General features: G+C 44.5%; 1 protein-coding gene across 1 annotated transcript; it reads right to left on the bottom strand.

The window, feature by feature from the left end:
* Nucleotides 1-3: 3 nt before the first annotated feature.
* UGP2 (UDP-glucose pyrophosphorylase 2) lies at nucleotides 4-19,864 on the bottom strand. The gene is made up of 10 exons (XM_015621500.2): nucleotides 19,721-19,864; nucleotides 14,086-14,213; nucleotides 13,449-13,556; nucleotides 6,444-6,629; nucleotides 4,829-4,962; nucleotides 3,903-4,200; nucleotides 2,726-2,923; nucleotides 2,295-2,537; nucleotides 1,806-1,910; nucleotides 4-1,088 (listed from the first exon to the last, which is right to left on the bottom strand). Exons 1-10 carry the CDS (start codon nucleotides 19,737-19,739, stop codon nucleotides 981-983), a joined length of 1,527 nt encoding a protein of 508 aa, XP_015476986.1. The 5' UTR covers nucleotides 19,740-19,864; the 3' UTR covers nucleotides 4-980.
* Between the last annotated feature and the right edge of the window lie 11 nt (nucleotides 19,865-19,875).

The raw sequence follows: 19,875 nt of genomic DNA on the forward strand, positions 1-19,875 counted from the left end.
CGGTTGTTTTTAAAGACCAACTTCTTTAATGATACATACCAGTGTTATACTAAGCTTATAAAATAAAGTTGTCTGCATGTAAATACAAGAGAAACATTAAGAAATCAATAGTGATCAGGACAGGGATTTCGATTCCTGTACAAATTTAGAAACTCAAGAGAAGATAAATTAACATACATGGCTGTGACAATATGAACATAGGTGTAGTCAACGTGATCCATTTATTGAAAAAAGAGGGCAGATCAAAGATTAAGATATTAACAGGAGATCCAGTCTTAAATGGGATGTGAAAAAGCAAACACCACACGTGGCTACTGAGGCATTTTTCTCAAGTATTGGATTCTTTGGGCAAGTCTGGAACACGGATGATTCCCACTCTCACGATACGGAAATGGAGGTATTGACAGCCTTACCCCAGTACACCTCGACATACAACTGGGATAGGACATCCCACTTGTAGTTTGGGGGGGGTTGAAGAGGGCTACAGGTTGTGAGCACATGAAATACAGGGTTTTAAGAGCCTGTTTAGCAGTAGTGAAACTTTTGGTTTTCAACTGTGCCTTCCTAAAACGTCACAGGAGTTGCCAACCATCTTGTCCCACATGTATTGCTTCACAGCTTTATTTCTGCAGTTACAAGCAATTCAAAACTACTGAATGGTCGAGGCGAGCCTCTGAACTTCTTATCAAAGAAGATCTGTCCATCTTCCCGCAAGACAAACAGTATTGCACTTCAAGGTTATATTAACTGAGTTACAGAATCTCTTTAAGGACTGAAGCATTACTTACGCACATCCATGGCGCTTATGTGGCTGCTTAAAGATAAGCAAGAGAAAATTTTAAATTAATACTGCAGGGTACTGTGAAGATGACAAAGCATAGGCCCTCTGTGTACTTAGATTTCTAATGCTTAAAAGGTTCTTCCACGGCGAGGCCGGTTGGGCGCTGCAGCCCCAGCCCTGACCGTGCCCTCTCCTGGACTCAGTGGTCCAGGATCCGCAGGTTGCCAGATACGATTTTGTTCTCTAGTAGAGCTCCAGCTGGGATGTCAATCCTGTCACCATGGTTTGCAATGATGATGACTGTTCCCTGGGGTTACAGAAAAGAAAACAAAGTTCAGAAACCTGTTACCTGTTGATGTGGAAGGAGGGAAGAGGTGGTGTGGAGGAGCAGTCAGGTGTCAGCTGTATCACAGCCAGCGCCTGAGTGCATTCAGGTGTATTTGGGGGTCTTTTCCCCCCAGAACAAGGTTTTAAACAAGCATTACTGGGAACCTCTGTAATTACCATACTAGAGCCTGTCTGCCCACAAGCAGGACTGGTAACTTACTGAAAACATGGTTGCTCTAAGGGCTCTTATCATGTCTGCTTGCTTTGAAGTGGAAAAACGTTACTCCCACCCCTGGGTGTGTCCCAGGAAGGCTCCTGTTCCAACTGAACAGCAAAAACACGGACAGAGGGACAGCTCAGAGCCCACAGCCTGTGCCAGGTGATGCAGCACCACATTCCAGCCCTGTCACCTGCCAGACTGCCCCAGAGAACTGCAGGTGCTGCCAGGACTGGCAAGATCTTAAGGAAGAATTTGAGAAACGAATTTGCTCAGCTCCTAATTTATTAATAAATCGAGAACCCCAAAGCGATGCAAAAGGGCCTGAAAAGGTGTGGTAAGGCCAGCCTGGGAAGGGAGGTGGGAACTGAGTCCCAGGAGTGCTCCTATGGACTCTGTACAGGCACTGCCTCGGGATCAATTGCCAAGGAGCAGAGATCAGTCATGTTTATTGCAGCAGCATCCCCACTGCACACTCACCTTTAATGAAACGTTCTTCCCAAATGTAACATCACCTGAAACCGTGAGATGATCCAGCTCCAGCATATCTGGAATACTTTCAAACCTTCGCAGGTAATCTTGAACCTTTTGGAAAGCGGAAATAACAGAGACAGTTTTAAAGCCATCTGTGGATAAAGACAAGCGTGGGAGGAACCTCTTGAACGCTCTTCAGGAACCTCCCTGTAACCTACATCTGACTCAATATAAAAGTTGCTACTTTGTAACTGTGATTTCCTCCAGAAACAAGTGTGAGGGAATGGTGGGGGGCTGCCAGCTCACCTCCCATTGCTCAGCTGAGGGGTGCAGGAGCACCCAACATGCACAGGAAATATCTGTACTCTCACAGCCTTTACAAAGAGAAAAAGGGAAGGCCCAGGTGGGCAGAGGTAGATAAGGCAAACCTCACTTTTCACTCTTTATTGCTATGAACTGTATCTTCATTCAAAGAGGCAAACACCAGGTGTTTACCTTTGTGAAGGAGCTTCCCAGTTTGACAAGAGGCACTGTTGGGAATTCGCGCTTCTCGCTCATCGTTAGAGACCCCGCGTTAAGGCTGTACAAATTGGACATCACGAGCAAGAGATCCGAGGTGGTCTTCACAGGCAGGAAACGACTACGAGGTACGTTTATCCCCAGAGAGTTCTCAAAACTCTTGATAGCAGCACCAACTGCGGTCTCCAGCTGGATAACATTCAAGCCTCCATCCAGAGTCTGGAAGAGAAAACTCACGTGAACACATGGAGCAGGTCCTGGCGCTCAGAACTGGAGCCCAACATCAGCCAGAGCTCCACCCTCACCCCCAGTCTGGCTCTGAGACACAGCAGTGCCTGTTACCCACCCAGAAACTAAAGGTTTGTTTGGGTCAACATCCTGTAAACCCTTGCCAGCTGATTGATTACCTTTGGGTTAACAATGATCTCCATGTCAATGGCGTTTTTCTCTTGCAGCCTTTTAATTGCAGACAGAGCAATCCACAAATTGTTGGTATTGAATATTTTGAATTTCGACACAGACTTGAATTCATCCACGTGTGCTTTAGGGACCTGAGCTATCTCCACCAGCCTCAGCTTATTCTCATACTGCGTCAGCGTGCCACCCTGCAAGGGGCAAAGGAGAGGGATTAAATCCTGTTCATGAGAATCCAGAGAAATCCTGCCCTCAACACAGGCAGATGCACTGGTCTGCTGGCATTTGAAGTTGAACCCCAGAGAAAACACATTTCTTGTTTTTAGTAACCAGCTACCAGGTTACTAATTATAGAGCATGTTTAAAGTACAGTCAGGACTGTGCAACGATCATATTTCAGCACTCCAAGACAGTTAATTCCTTTAATGAAGGTTGTTGAGAATATTTTGCAAATGTTGCTGTTGTCAAAAATCACCCTCAGCGGTACTTTGTTAGATGATGGAGCAAAAGCTAAATTAAATCTAAGTACTCTTATAGTGCACTGCTGTGCTTTTATAGGGCTAAGTCAGAGCTTTCCCAATGAATACAGGGAAAATCCAAATCCTCATTCTCACATATGAAAGGAGAGAGGAAGAGCACAGTTGCAGGACAAATTACTGCAGGCTACAAGTATTTGATACACGTCATAAACCTCTGAGAAATGTCACTCCTGGACTTTGTACAGAGCTGGGGTTAGGGCAGGAGCAGATGGGCAGCTGTGTCACACAGAGCTGTGCAATGCAGGGTTGGGAAGTGGCTCGGGCAGTTTTGTGAGACACAACTGCTGCATCCCAGCCCTCAGTGCTGTTTTCAAGCTTCTGCCCCTGTGTATGTGACAGGTCAGAGAAAGTGCAGAGGTTGTGACCTGCACCCTGCACACATCACTTGTGCTTCCAGTCCAGCCCAGACTGTCCTTGTCTGCTGCTGCCCAGAACACAGATCAAATCTGTTCCGTGCATTAGAACTTCCTAAACTTGCTGATTTTGTGCATCTCAAATTAGATCCGAGTTGATGTGTTAAATGGTGCCTAAAATAGCTATGAGGAGACTGGATGTATGTCTGAATCCATGGATTCAGAGGAGGCTGGAGATGGCCACCAACACACTCAGACTCTCACCCATCTCCCTTTACCTTCACATCCGCCCGGGTTTTGTTTGTGACTTCCATGACAAATTCGCAGCGTTTTCCATTGGGTGGGTTCATGAGGTGGTTAAGAATGTAAAGGTCCACAGTGGCACCCAAATTATCTATATTGGACACAAAAATATATTCCTTCCCCTCTGCAATGAGGTTGTCCAGCAGCCCAGAGTTGTAGAAGCTGGCGTAGATGTCTCCATGGCCTGGAGGGTACCAGCACTCTGTGTTCTCTCCTGAGTAAGAGACATCCTTGGCTATTGGCAGCAGAGTTTCCTTGTTGATTCTGGGATACCTGTGAGGACAGGCTCTTGTTACATTCTCACCAGTGTCAGACTAGCATAAAATAAAAATACTATTGTTAAGGTGCAGCTCCATGTGCTTCTGGAGGTATGCTTTTCCTGGGTATTCTGAACTGAAGATTCACCCAAATTCTGAGCTGTCACTGAGAAGCTACAGAATGCCATCTATCTACTCAAGGATTTACAGCTGCAGTTCTCAGGCCACACTGCAAACCAACTTTCCTCTGACAGGCAGGTTCAGAGCATATCAAACACACCTTTGACCCCAGCTGCCACCTGGATTAGAGTCTGTTCTTCGTAAGGAACCATGGTCTGTCTCCCTCCAGAGCCCAAGGCTACTAACAGCAAATTCAGGAATCAAGTGGCCAGCATCCAGTACACCACTATTTGTACATTTCATAGAAACTGGAGCCCACACACCCCCCTCTCCCCAATTTTAGTACATTGCCCTTGACCCTGCCCAACCCCCTGATGTCTCCATGAAGCCCAAAAGAGACTGAACATGGGTACAGAAGACACCACTGCTGCCCCAGTACCTCTAACTCAAATCCCACCCCATTTGGAACATGGAGAAACAAGCTAGTTTTTCCTTCTACCCCAAGTGGAGAAGTCTTTTGATACCTGCTTTGATTAAAAGTGTATATCTTCACACGGCTGTGACTGTATTTCTGCAGGATTTTCTTTGTGTCGTCGTCCGTGTTGAAGGAATTCATGAGAACCAGAGGAACATCGGTGTTGTAGGATTTGTTTAAATGCTGAGATGGGAAATAAATGGTAAATTCAGCATGTATTATTAGCTTTAACTCCTGACACCTGAGATTTTGGGAGAAAGAAATTAGGTGAAACAGACTGGAAATAATGAATGCATGGGAAAAAGAAAAGATGCACTTTTGCTACAGAAAGGATAATAAATCAAGTAAAGGAAAATATATCCTTGTTAGTTGTAAAGATAAGACCCACACTAATTAATGCATCTTTAGTGAATCTTTGTTTTTAAACCTGCATTGAGGTTTAAAATTTGAAACCACAGTGCCACAAGATGATCATTTTAAGTTTTAGCTACTGTTGATTACAAAAGGCATGTTTTCCATCAAATTGTTACAGTTTGTCAAGGTGACATTTCCACACTGTCTCTGCACAGGAAGCACTTCCAAGTTTTCTTGGCAGACTCAGAGATGGACAATTGTATCAAGAGCACATAATAAATGAAACGTCACCGTGTTAATTATTTAGGAGTCTATGGCATGGAGCTGAAATACATAAGATCATTTCCACGTGCACAACAAAGGCAAAAAAAACAGATATTATAGCAGTTCCACCAAAAATAGAAGGTGCAGAGGGGAAAATAAAAAGACATTTGAGTGAGTTTTAAGCTTTCTGTATCAGCTCACCCTCCTCTGCTGAAGCATTTGGGATCATTACACTTTGGTGGAGTCAGAGACTTCCACAGTGATGCTTTGGAAGAAGGACTGCATCAGTGGGATGTAAATTTGAGTTTGCCATAGAACCATCTAACACACATGGGAGAGCCACTCCAAACATCACACTGAGGCAAAAACTGTTGGCACTCCAGAAACCATGGAGCAGGCACACCCCACCTCCTACTCTAATAACTGTCTTCATTATCTGCTGGAAGAGGAATATTCAGCATTAAAAACATAAGCCAAAATGTCCTCTCCCAACACCAGCAGCTGTTGTTTTCTTTTGCTCTTCTTAAATTGTGGCCTGACTGGAGGGGGAGAGGGGCCATCCTATGGGACAGTGAGTTAGATGAAGAGGAAAATGCCAGCAAACTCTTCCAGCACAGGAGTTTAAATGCATCAAGGAACTTGGAGCTGGTGTGGAAAGCTTTGTTCTAATGCACATAAAAAACCCCTTTTTTGAAAAGACAAACTTGCAGCTGGAGGAGTCGGAAACAAGCCCAGAGTTACCCAGGCCAGACAAGCTCTACAGTGTGGCTGCCTGTGTTCCTGGACACGATCCCCCTGTCCAGGCTGGTGTGCACAGGCTGGATCACAGCTTGTGCTGACACACGTGGGGGCACTGAGTTCAATCCCTGACTGCACCGTCCCTTCCGTGTCTGCTCTTCCCAAAGGAATTCTCCACCCCAGGCCTCGTCTCCCTCTCCTCTTTCTTTTGGCAAGCCTCCACCTGATCCCTCTGAACAAGCCATGCAGGAGCAGCTCAGTGTGTGCTGCCTCCTCCAACACAGCAAGCAAAGCTCATCCCACATTACCTCGATCTGCTGCACCGTCAGGTCCAGGAAGGTGTTCTCGTTCCGCACCCCAATGAGGCTCTTGGGGCCTTTGCAGCCCATGCTTGTGCCCAAGCCACCATTGAGCTTCACCACCACCAGCTTGTTCAAGACAGAAGCAATGTTATCAGGCAGGCCTCTGGCCTTGATCTTCTCATAGGGCTGGATCTGGGAAAACAAATGAACAACAAAAAAAAACAAACCCAAAAAAACAGTAGTCAGACATTCAGAAAGAAACTGCTTTCTCCTAAAAAACTTTCAAAACTTACAATCTGGTGATAAAACCCACATTTATTCACATGCCTTATGACACTAAAGAACATCTGCAAAGTGAGTCTACAATAACTGATTTGTTATGATACAAATAACCTGGGTTTGTTACTACAATAACCTCTTTTCTCAAGAGGTTCTATAGACTGTGTGACACCAGGCACCACCAACTTCATTCAGATGAGAAGAAGTCAGGCCAGTTATGCCACTTGTCACAACCCTGTTCCTGCCCTGCAGAAGGGGAGGAGGTTTCCTTGGAACCATCTAACACTGCCCCTCTGCCCTTTCAGTCAGGCCACAATTTAAGAACCAGGCTCAACATGCAAGGCATATAACCTTCCTTCCCTGAGCAGCTTAGACTCATAGATTTTTATTTTTTTTTTTTTTTTGCATTCTGAGGTTGTCAAAGGCAAGATTCTTGGGAAAATGTTGGTTCTTTAACTCAGTCTAAACTGATTCTTATTCCAGCCACTACTCTGACACAATTCATTTCTCCCAACAGCATGATACAAAGTGGAAGAGTTTCCAGTTCTTATTCTGCTGTTTTCAGAATGTGTTCATCTAGCTCATAATACACCTTACAGGAGTCCTCAACCTCACTGACAGCTGTTTCCTACAGGTTTCAGAACAGTCTGGGGCTCATGAGGAGAGCAAAATCAGGCTCATGATGACAGTATGCCTCACATTAAGTACTGCTGGCCCCTAATTCAAAGCACCTAAGTCAAAGAAATAATGGTAACAATGCCACACTAAGAATCGTGCCAAAACTGTTAGAGCAGAATAAATACAATTATCCTTTAGCCTACCCTTCTAGAGATTTTCTTTTGATGAAAAGCCCTGGTGTTCCAGTGCTGTAGCATTCTAGCTGCTAGAAAATTAGTTTAATTCTGATAAGGGGTGTGTGTAAGATCCACAACTGGTTTCCAAAAACAAATACATACAGAGTAGTTTTCAGAGCTGTGTTTGCTTTGGGCAAGGGCTGGGGTTCAAATGGAAATTCACGCTGCCCTGGAACAAGAGCCATATTTCTTACTGGGATATGCGGGGGCAGAGAGGAGGCTTGCACAATTCCAGCATTCCGGGACACCACCGGCAGCAGATCAGGGCAGATCCCTCACATTAGGGAAATTCTGCCTGATGGGATCTGGAAAGCCTCTAGGATTGTACTGCAAGATAAGAGAACTCCACGTGGAGGCCAGAAAGCAGCACCACAATCACTGCCCTCTCATGGGGACACAGGCAGGAGCTTCCTTCCAAACTGCCAGGAACTTTTCAGGAACAGAAGTGCACAAAATGCAGACTCTTGCTGTGCTTTGTCAACAACAGAGATTATGTTCAGACTGAAACACCCTGAAAAACAACTGCTCATTAACAACAGGATGATAAATCCTGGGTTTAATGGCTTGGAGGTACATCAGGAAGCTCGATGAACATTCTGCCACCAGCAGGACCTAGACAGATTTACTGCTTCCCATCCACTCCAAGGGCAGTAACACCCTGCATTAGACTTGTACATGGATTAAAAACATTTCATCTTGAACTTTAGCTGGGTGGGATGTGAGTCACATCCATGATGTTTTGACACTGTCTGAACATCCAAAAAATTATCTCAACTTTCAAGTCTCACTATGTTCTTCTTGCATCACTGGCAAAAAGCAGAAAGTCTGACACCCAGTTCAGGGCCAGACTGCCTCAAAAATCATTTGCTTTTGCTAAAGTGCCAACTACCTTTTGATGCTTTTGCTATCATGCCTGAAAACAGCTTGTGCATTCAGAGTAAAAGTCCTGAAGAAGGTAGCATCTCCATCAAGGACTCAGTTCACTGGATGCTGCACCAGTTACAACACAAAATTTATGACTCAGCCTCACTAAATGTTTCAGTTTCCTCTGGCACAGGCATTGGAAACGTCAACTTGGCAACAAAGCCCTGGATCTTGAAGGGTCTTTAATTCAGAGAATAACAAAAAGTCAAGTTCCAGCAGGAATGTTGCAGCACCAGGACTGCTGGATGGGAGTGCTATCAATCCAACAGTTCCAGCCATGTGCAGGCACCAATATGCACAACTACCTCATCACCCACAAGCTTACACACCACTGGAGAAGCACTCCACAGCAATAAAAATCAATTCTTGCTCGAAGGGTTTGGAACAGTGTGCTTGACAAGTGCATGATGATGGGGAAATTCTTCAGGAAAAGCCAGGGGCAGGAATGACATGTCTTACAATGCACGGCTGCAGTGTTACTCGCTTGGGACACGTCTGGCAGCCCTGCTTTGGGACTGCTCTAAGATGACATATGCAGCTTCTTTTGTTTTGCAGCCAATGTCACAGAAGTGATTTCTTGGAACAGCCTGGATGAGGCAACGTTGGGAGTTTGACTAACAGATTCCAGCAGCCCACTCCTACTGCAAGGAGGCTTGCAAGAGTTTGTCAGAGACAGACAAAATGAGCATCGGGGCTGTCATCGTGGGCAGAGCGGAAAGGAGGACGCCCCTGGGAGTGAACATGTACTTACAGTTCGAGGAAACATTTACTCAGCACCGAGGGACAGTTCTAGAAATAGCACCAAATGAAGAGGTCTCTGCCCTCATGAGACCCCACCTGCAGGGCTGCACCCAGGTCTGGAGTCCTCAGCACAGGAAATCTGTGGGCCTGTTAGAGCAGTGCAGAGGGGAGCCACAAAGGTGATCAGAGAGAGAACAGCCCTCCTGCAAAGTCAGGGTGAGAGAGCTGGGGTGGTCAGCCTGGAGAAGAAGAGGCTGTGGGAGACCCTACAGCAGCCTTCCAGCACCTGGAGGGGGCTTACAGAGGAAGAGAGATTTCTTACACAGGCTGATAAGGATAGAAGGGGAATAGTTTCCAACTACAAGAGGAGAGATTTATATCAGAACTTAGGAAGAAGTTCCAGAGGAACAGGTCAGCCAGAGAAGCTGTGGCTGCCCCATACCTGGATGTGTTCAAGGCCAGGTTGGATGGGGCTTGGAGCAATCTGGTCTAGTGGAAAGTGTCGTGTCCCTGCCCATGGCAGGGGTGTGGGACAAGATGATTTTTAAGCTCCCTTCCAAACCATTACATGATTCTATGAACCCTTAAAACCTGTTTCCAAACTGGAAGATTAAGAAGATATTTAGCTTTTGAGTAAGGGCATAACATTCATTCTTTTCCTTCATGCTATAGCTCACTGAGGTGACAACCTGAGTTGCAGACGAGAATCCAACCACTGGGGAAGAAAAAAACAAAGGCTCTAATAGACAAGCTCCTTTCACACTCACATTGCTTCAGATGCTCTCTTTACATCCCAGATGAGGTTTTGCATTGCTGTTCTGAGGTTAACTTGATCACTGCAGTTCTCTCAGAGGCCTCCCAGCAGGACTTTGCTATTGCTTCCAATTCAAACAAACAGATCGCTGTAATCTACATGGAGGGGATTAAGTTACACTTGCCATGTCCACATTCTTTACCTCCTCTCCCTGTTAACTGGCACTCTCAGTGTACTTTCTTCTCTGGAGACTGTAACAGTTATGGGTCCTAACTATGCGAGCTAGCACTGCAAGCCTTTGGACATATTGAAAGCAAAGCATCTGGAAGGAAAAAACAAGTCAGAGGTTTACCAATATAGTGTGAAATGGGTTCAATCTTCTGTTACTGTCATCAGTATAAGTTGGTACACTGTGAAAATGTGGAGGTCAGGGATGAAATCCCCCATTGCAGAGAAAAACAGGAATACTACAAAGCAATAATTTCTGTTCTATTTTACTGACAGGAGCCTTTACTTGTCTTCAGGAAGAAGCAGAAGCTTCATTCAGAGAACAAATACAACACATAAAAAATACAACACAGGAATTCTGCACAACAGGATCCCTTGGCACTGGACAAAAGCCTGAAACACTCTTCCCCACCTAAAAGACAAAGCCCATAAATCAAATAAACTATTCATGAACTTTTTTTTAAGCTGCTAAATAAATAAAAAAAAAAAAAAATCAAGAAACTCACACTCTGGCAGATTTTTGGTGTGCCTCTGTTTACAGATACACACGTATGTCTGTGTGTTTATACACACAGAGGCACATCGATGCCTCAACATATGCTTTTTGCTCTACTAGGGATCAGCTGAAGATTATATTTGCCAGAATTCCCAGCAGCAAAGCAATTCTCCAAAACAATCACAGGCAAATAAATTCACACTGCAGAGAATTTGGTGCTTTCTAGGCCATGATCCTTGCAGTGTGAGATTCTTCAAGCAGCCAAGCATCCCACCACCTCATAAAACAAGGCCATCCCTTCAGGCAATTACAAATCACTTGCAATTATAAATCACTTGCAAGATTACCAGCAAACACTTCTATACACCAACCCCTGTGCTGTTCTAACAAGAGCAGGCAGAGGATATGCTCTGAGGTTTTATAGCTAGGAAAAGAAAACTCAATTGGAACTGAACAGAAGCACTCAGACAAAATATGCTGAGTGAAATATCCATTCACAGATGGATACCTGTCCCAAAGAACTCTGTACTGCAGCCCTTCAAAAGCTATCCCTCTTTACCCCTTCTAAAAGCTCATACTGTTCTTACCCATAATAACTAGACTAGTAATTCTGAAATTCTGGTCTTCAGGAAATCAACTTTTATTTAATAATTCCACAAGTCATATTCCTCAGCAAAGAAAAATCTGGGAGAAGGTCCCTTGGAATGTGTCTTATGAGGAACCCTTTCCACTTTCCACAGAATGTCCCTGACAAAAGGAGGGAGTGGATACAGCAGGGAGAGAGATATAAATCTTATGGGCAGCAAAAAGGAGAAAAACAAAATAAAGAAATTTCACTTTGCTCTCAGTTTTCATAAGCACTCAAACCCACCTCCTGTCAGATCAAGAAATCCAAGTATCCCTAAAAAAAGGGGTATTTACTGTGAAGTGAAGAAGGCATGGGAGGAAGTCTGTTTGCAGGTATTTTGCCCTAACTCTCTTCTGTGGCACTTATCAAGCATGATCACTTGACTTAAGAGTTCATGCTAGGAAGCAAAATTTCATTTACCATCATGCACGCATCTCATCAGACCAGAAGTGATCTGATTTTGCAGAATTCTTACCTTTCTCTCTCATCAAAAGTTGCTACAGGGACACATTTGAGAATGAGCAGCACAGGCCATAAGGAGAAAGAGAGATACTCTTTCTAATCCTGCCCTTCTCCACTCAGCCCTCTGGCCTTAAGCTAGACCTTTCTCTCAGTTCTTTTTTAGCAGCTTGCCATGCCTGGGAATTACCATGTCTGGTAATATGGCCCCAGTCTACTTCAGAGCCTTACCACAACCTCCAGTTTGACATCTGCTCCAGATGTCCTACCTGGGTACTTCCAGACTTTTACAGAACTTCTAAGTTTTTTCACTGAAGGTGTGCAAATAGACAACAGCTCTTCCTCTCCACAAAGCTGCCATTCACCTGCATCAAATTTCTGTAATTTAATCCCAGGCCTTCTTTTGGCACAGGGAACAGTTTATCCCTTTGATTGTCCTAACTACCTCCTTACATATTTAAAAGACCTATCGCCCCTCCCCAGAGTCTCAGCCCCCCTACACTGAAAGAAATCCCCTTTTCTTCAGCCTTCCTTGTAAGTCATCTTATCTAGAACTCCAATTTCCCACCCTGGCCTCTTCATTGAGGGCAGACTTCTCTCCCCAGAGCAACACTTCATTCAGTGTTACAGTACAGAAAAGAGAGACATCACATGTTTTTGAAGTTAAAAGAAAACACTCAACCTTGGAAAAACCCTAGACTTGCTCTAAAACAGCATCATTCTTCAACGCTTTATAGAGCGGCCCTGCATCTGTTCTGGAAGTAACTGGACAGCCTGCCTTTCATGGGAAACAGAGCCTCGATTGAGGCACACAGAGAGCCTCAGAGAAACCACAGGCCTGGGAGCACACAGAGCTCCTGCAATATGCCAAGAGAGCTACGCTGGGAAAAGCAAGGATTTGTAGCACGGCTACACCATTCGTTACACAAGAGTCAAAGGACAGCCTAAGGCCACTGATGAATCAATAAAATGAGGTTAGGTTTAATAGGAAGTATTTATTTCAATACTAAACAGTGCTGAAAAAATACATAGTGCTTTTTCAGCAGTGGCTCAAATTGCATGTTATAAGTTACAACAACATGACAACATTAGAAAATCAGGCTCCAAACCCCCCCACAGTCAACTCCTTGTTTCAGATCCCTCACTTCTGCTGAACTGCTGCAGGTTACAGAAGTTGCTAAATGAGCTCTATTACCCAGCCCACTTGCCATATGTCCCTTTCAAATTATTAAACATAAAGGATTGCTGGAAACGGTCTCATCTGAGACGTGCAACCTTCTCCTACGGGCAGGGGGGAAATAGGAACAACAACAGTCCTCCCTGCTTCCCCTCTAACACAAGTTTACTCCAGAGAAGGTACCAAATGGTGAGGTGGCATCTGTCCCATTTTGTTCCCCTGCTCCCAGAGCAGCTAACAAAATAATACCAAAGAACCTGACACATATGTTAAGCAGAACCTGATGTTCAGGAAGACATACAACATATGTCAACAAATAATTATTTCTCAGTTAGAACCCCAAGTGTTGTCCTACGTGGTTTTACAGAACCACGGCAGAGAGACACATTCGATGGGTGAATACATCATTTATCTTAACTAGCAATGATCAGTTTTATTTTCCTTACAAACTGTCACTTAATCACAACTTACAGAATCTTCTGGAGGTCTCTGAATCTTCCCCCAGTCTACAGATGGTCCCTTTTCTTGTAGGAATCTATGAAATAGCTTCTTAAATCCTTCCAGGTCCTTTTTAGTATGCTACAAAGAAGAAATGCATTAGTTAATGCTGGTATTCAATGCACACCTACTCAATCACAGAAGCATTTCTACAAATTGTTGTACAGTCTGTTCACGAGTGTAATTTCATTAGCACTGAAGTAGACATGCTGAACTTTAGGTACAATTCCAGAAGTTAACAAAATCTCATTTTCACCAAAACTCAGAATAACAAAATTAACTTGGATACTTCCACAACAAGTCTTTTGTCAAAATCATAACCATTACAATTTGGCCCAACATTTAACATGACAGCTTTACCCTCCCTTTCTGTAATCCACTGTAGATTACACACAACCTTTAATAACTAAAGATGATTAAACACTTAATAACTCTGTCACCCAGTCTAGAGGGAACTGAAAGTCTCCTACTGACATTGTATCCTGGCTACTCTTCCACACAGGATCAGAGCACGTCCTAAAAATAAGGATTTATCTCCTTTCTGAGATTTGCCTCAATGTCCTGCATCCCATTCCTCATGCTCTGAGTACACCCACTCTGTGCTCCTTACCTCTATCTCATTTGAGTGTGCAGTTGCAAGTATCTTATCGAGTTCCACTTTCATTGAATACTCCAGCTCCTGCCGAATGACTTCCTGAAACTGTGAGGAGCCAGCTTGAGACATTGCTTTGCTGAAATCTTGAATAAAAATAAAATAAAATTAATTTTTAAAAAATAGCTTATTTAGGTTACAAATAGCCTTCTATTTTATTTTAAAAGACTGATAAATTCATAAAATCTAGTCTTGTGTTGTCAGTGTGCTAGCATTCCAGGAATCTAAAGCTATTGTTCCTAGTTACTTGGGGAACAGATCTTAAACTGGGCCCAAAGAATAATGACCCTTCTTGCAAAACTCAGAAGTACACCAAAGGGCCAATGGTCCATCTCAAGAAGTATCCAAAAATCTGCAACACCATACTTTTTTGCTAGAGAAGTCACATCCTACCGCATCAACACACTTTAGCAAATAGAAATGTGAAAAAGAAGAATTTTCTTAGTGAAAAGGTATGTAGAACATTGTGATTGAAGGTATGCCTCTGTTCCACAAGCAAATAAAAACATATGCTTTAATTATTTATACAGTGCACTTTCACAGGATCTTCTGTTTGTTCCAGTAAACATTCCCTTACTTTGTCATGAGTATTTTCACACGACAGCATGCACTCCAGTTACTAAGCAACCTAGAAAATTGGGCTGTCTATCACTTCAGCATTTGTTTTGTTTTTGAAAGTGATAAACTCCACAAACGTGAAAAAGAGTAAATACACAAATATTTTATCATGTCCACCCTGCAGAAAGAACTGGGAGAGAACACGACTTTATTTTCCAACAGAAAGCATTCGAAGCGAGTGTATTCTCAAAAGACATTCTGAGTATGTTCTCTAAAGACCTCAGTTAATTTAATTACTGCCAAATCCCTTGAGTGATCACTTCCCTGTAACAGAGGGAGTGATGTATTGCCAAATATAGCTGGATTTTAGAAACACCCTGAATACTAGTGCAAAAAAGGGCCAGAAGAGAACTTTACAAGTGAACAGAGCAACACTGACAGAAAACATTGTTAGAAGAGGAACCTGCATTTAAAGTCTACTTACTGAGAACATGCATTAAAAGGCTCTTCTATTGAGAATGTCTAAGAAAGCCAAAGATGGCTCATTTAAATGCAATTTTGATTTTATTTTCTTTTTCTAAGCAAAGTATTCCACAGCCTCAGCCTCAGTGACAGTATCTAATCCTTGCTTTGAAGCCCACAGAAGCCATTTTCCTGACTGCACTGTTTTGCAGGTAGGGGAGGGAGAAAAAAAAGACAGACAAGTGCTGCAGTGCACATAGTATGTGTGGTGCAACACGGGAAAACGCCAGCTCAAGATGAACAGTACACTGAACAATAGGTCCTTTTTTTAATCAAATGCTTTATTTAGTAGTAAAAGCAGGTAAGAGTTGAAAGCCTGTTAGGCATATCCTTCCAGGTCAAATGTGTAAAAACACAGGCAGCTCTCCACCGGGAAGCACTTTTTCCTACAGAAAAACAAGGAGGTCTGTACCAGCTTCATGCTTAACACCAAACTGCGACAACTACTCCCTTCACTCCTGCCCTTTGGGGTGATGTCCACCAAAACAACCACCAGGAGATGCTTTCATATGTTTCTAACCCTCCCTGCAACATGTTATAATACAGCACTTCTGTTACAGCAACAACAGTGGCCATTTCTCACCGGCCTGGAGAACATCTGAAGCTCCCAGTGTGATGTTACTCATCTCCTAAGGAGCTCTGCACATCCCAAGTCTCAGCAGAGACCTTTGGTGGTGTCATGGGATGTACTGGGGCTGAGGGAGGCACAGCCAGCCTCCCCGGGCTGCCATGTAAGTAGGAAAAGCTTGTTCTGCTCCTATTAGCCAAAAGATTTGTGTCTACCAGGAAAAAGCACTTAAGAGACTAAGCAACATCACAAACAAATCGAGATTAAAAGCCATCATAAAAGTAAATATATGACAATGTCCTAGTTTAGGGGTCTCTTCTTTTTTCTGTCATATTCTAAGCTCTTCACAAACTGAATGAGCAAACGCTAAACACATTTGATCACCAACATCCTCGCAGGAAAGCAAAGCAGACCTGTTGCTTTTTCCAACACCAGGCATCAGGCACACAGAGCAGCAGCTGGATGGGACAGCTCTTACAGAACCCCAGGCTGCCAGTGCCGTACCCTTCAGCAGCAGTGGGGGACATTTAGGCTTTAGATTTAACATTTAGCACTACTGGGACCCCACGGCCTCGTCCAGACCCAATGTGTCAGGACACGGTGGCTCGGGCAGAGCATCGCTTGTGCTGTTAGTCCAATTATTATTATTGCAGGGAAAGAGAGAGGAAGGATATGGCTGGAGTCCACAAAAACATGTGCTTGCCTGGTGCAAGAAAAGTATCTATTCTGCATAGGTAAGAATGTGAATACTGTAACTAAGAGCCGAGAGAAACAGCAAGCGACAGCTCTTGTGCTCTTAACATGCCACTGTCAGGCAGAGGCTTTGAGCATTTATCTTGGAATGACCACCAGGACTTGGGCTGCACTCTCTAAAGGCTCCCCAAAGCAGTATTGGTGCACGATATCAGCAAACTTGGCTCTAGTTGTTCCTCAGAGTTTTTGGGAAGGAGCTGGTATTCACACATCTCAGCCTACAGCCGGCAGAAAGACAACGGCAGTCCTTAAACACAAACTACAGCTGAATTTAACAGCCTAGGTGAAGATTGATTTCCCTTTTCACCCAGCAGCAACAAGGAAGTTGAAAGGCCAGTGCAACTGCATATCTGAAAGCAGTTCTCTCCTGCAGGCAGCTAAAATTTCCTAAGGCCATAATAAAAAGTAGTTACTGTGCCTCTAAAAATCAGATGGGAGGCTGGGGTGACGGATAATTGCAGAAAGGGATTTCCAAGGATACATGTGGCCATAAAATCACAAATTATGTTAAAAAAGAAATGTCTCTTCCAAGCTATTTCGCAACCAATGCCTCATATTTCAGCCTAAGCCCACTTTTATGAAACCAGTGTTCTTGAACACTCATCAGACGTAAGAAAAGGGTGGGATAAGGTAGTGGAAGACTCCTGGGGGACCTGCCCACACAGGAAATAAGCATAGACCAGAAGAGCATGACTAAATAGTTGAGACTTCGGAGAACACTGGGCTTTGCAAAGACAACCACACAGGCTATCTCATTTTAATGCCTTTGGTAGAAAGTGTTCCCCTGAGCAGCAGAGACAGGAGGGCACTTCAGTCAAGTTCATGGTGGTGTTTGACGCATGGAGAACTTCACTCCAACCCTCCTGCCCCTACCCACTGTTATTTCTAGCAGGCTTTTGTGCTCCGCTCTGACTCCTAACCTGGCCCCTGCCCTCACAGCACGAGCTACAGCACACAGAAGAGCACTGGCAGGTTTATGATGCCTTATTTTATAACTGACGTATGAGAAAACAAATCATGGTATATCAGAGCAAGCTAATAGAAAGGAGGACTTTGTACACTGCCAGAAAGAATATCAGGGGCAGATCTGTTCAGGAAAACTGCACAAGAACAGAACAGCAGTCACCTCTTACTGAGGGGCTTATACATATTTCCTTTCTGCTGTCCTTCCTCTTATTCTGCATTAAAAGCAGAGAAAATGTTAAGATTGATTAATTTCGTTCATCAATCCACTCAGAAGAGAACTTCACTGCCTTGGTACGACGTGTACAAGGAGGCGGCACAGGAGGGGCTTGTGGGACAAGTCAAGCAAGAACTTCTCTCATGAAAAAGCAGGGAGTCTCTTGGGCTGAGGGTTAAAAACTGTGATTACATTTACAATCCAAGTAAGTACACAGAAAGACCAACATCAGAAAATTATTTAGGTCTCCCTGAAGCCAAACTAATGCATAAAAACCAAGAAGGGTGGCCAGTAAGTTACAACACTCAGCTAAACTTTAAAGGCTTTATCCTTGAACTCTGTGCTCAGGGTACAGAGTGAATGCCTTAACTTCCAACAATTCCGCTTAAAGTTCAAGGCAATTTTTATCTCTGGCAGGGATAAAAGTCTCTTTAAATACCCACACTCTAGCGTGCCATGCTAACGAATACTACTTGGAATTTTAGAACTGAACATACTCACTCAGCCTCTACAAACATTTTCCTACTACTAGAGGCAAAATTTGCCAACACACGCTGGACTGAAGCATACGTGAAGTGAAACCTTTATACTCTGACTCTTCTTGACGGATGAGCACATTAGCCTGAGCTAACTCAGAAATCTGCAACCCAGGAAGCTGTTCTTGCCAGCTGCACACACCAAGAGTTTAGGTGTTACAGTCAGACACTGCTAAATTTCCCAGTTTAGCAGATGATCCTCATGCTAAAAATATCACTTGACATGACAATATGTTTTAGTACTATTGATGTGACAAAAGAGTACCTAAACAGTGGTTATGGTTTTGGGGTTTTTTTAGAAGGCTTTCAGGATCGTCAAATCTCTGGTAATATTTTAAAAACCAGTTATGATCTTTACATAGGTTTCTACAGCATTCCGTTTCAGAAATATCAGCACTTCCCTGCAAGATGGCTACCTTCAGCAGTAGTCTGAGATAAGCCAATTCCATTTAAAAAGAACAATTAGCAATATATTTTCCTCATCAACTTCACAAGGTCTTATCAAGATAACTTTCAGAGTGGCTAGTTGAGCAACGTGCTGGAAACACTTTCCTCCTCCAGCTGCCAGCTTTCTGCCCAGGTGTCACAGGATACTTGTAGACAGGTGATGCCTTCACACAACCAGCATTGTCCAGCCCCGGTCATCCACCGTGTGAGGGACAGTGATTTCCCAGAGCCTCAGTTGCCTGCAACACCCAAGTCTGTACAGAAAACGATCTACTCCTGCTCCTTCTGCAGGCAGCATTACATCTGTGGATAGGCCTGTGAGGATTTATATTAAGGAACCCTACAGGCACGTATTTCATTACAAAAAAGCACACCCGCACCATGAGGAATACAGGAAAACAGGGAAAGAAAACTGCAACGGCAATGCACCAAAGTAATTTTTCTTCCCAAAATGACCTCTTGTGGGCTGGTTCCCTGCTTCACAGGGAATCCGAAACTCAGACCACGTACACACAAACGCTCACACATGCCGAGAGGAGTAAAGGAGAGCGCCGGAGCCTACCGGCATCAAAAAACACCAAAACACGCTCAAGCCTCAAAAAAAAAAAAATAAAAAAAAACAACCCCAAGCAAAAAACAACCAAAAAACTACGAAAATAAAGAAAAAAAGAGAAATAGCAAAGACGTTCAACCTCGGCATCCATCCTCCCGCAACTTTACCAGACGGCTTAGCGGAGAGGGGCGATCTGCGCTGGCGAGGTCCCGCAGGATGCCCCAGCCCCTGGCCGTGCACAGCCCCGCCGCCCGGTCCCGCCGTGCGCCCGCAGAGCCGAACCGAGCCGGGCCGGGCCAGAGAGAGCCCAGCCGGGCCGGCCCCGCCGCCGGATCACGGACAGGGCTCCGGGGCAGCCGGGGCACATCGCAGCCCGGCTGCTGCCCCCGAGCCACCGGGAGCGCGGACCCGAAACACGGCGCAGCCCCGCGTACGCACGGCGGAGGAGCCGAGAAAAACAAAGCGCGTCAGCTTACCTTTCACGAGAGCCGACATTTTCGCGCTTTGACCAACACACAAACACTTGGGCAAACACGGAGCGCCTCGCTCGGGGGGTTCCGCCCCGCGGCGGGCAGCGAAGGGCCGGAGCGCGGCTGCCGCCCCTGCGGAGGCTGCGGCGGGAGAGGCGGCG

The sequence above is a fragment of the Parus major genome, chromosome 3 (genome assembly GCF_001522545.3).
Source record: "Parus major isolate Abel chromosome 3, Parus_major1.1, whole genome shotgun sequence".
Taxonomy (NCBI): Eukaryota; Metazoa; Chordata; class Aves; order Passeriformes; family Paridae; genus Parus; species Parus major.

What these genes read in the sequence shown, in the direction of transcription:
- UGP2 (XM_015621500.2), bottom strand. An exon ending in AAACCCGGGCGGATGTGAAG is followed by an intron (nt 2,924 to 3,902) that starts GTAAAGGGAGAT and finishes TGCCCCTTGCAG; the next exon opens with GGTGGCACGCTGACGCAGTA. An exon ending in AGATCATTGTTAACCCAAAG is followed by an intron (nt 2,538 to 2,725) that starts GTAATCAATCAG and finishes TTTCTCTTCCAG; the next exon opens with ACTCTGGATGGAGGCTTGAA.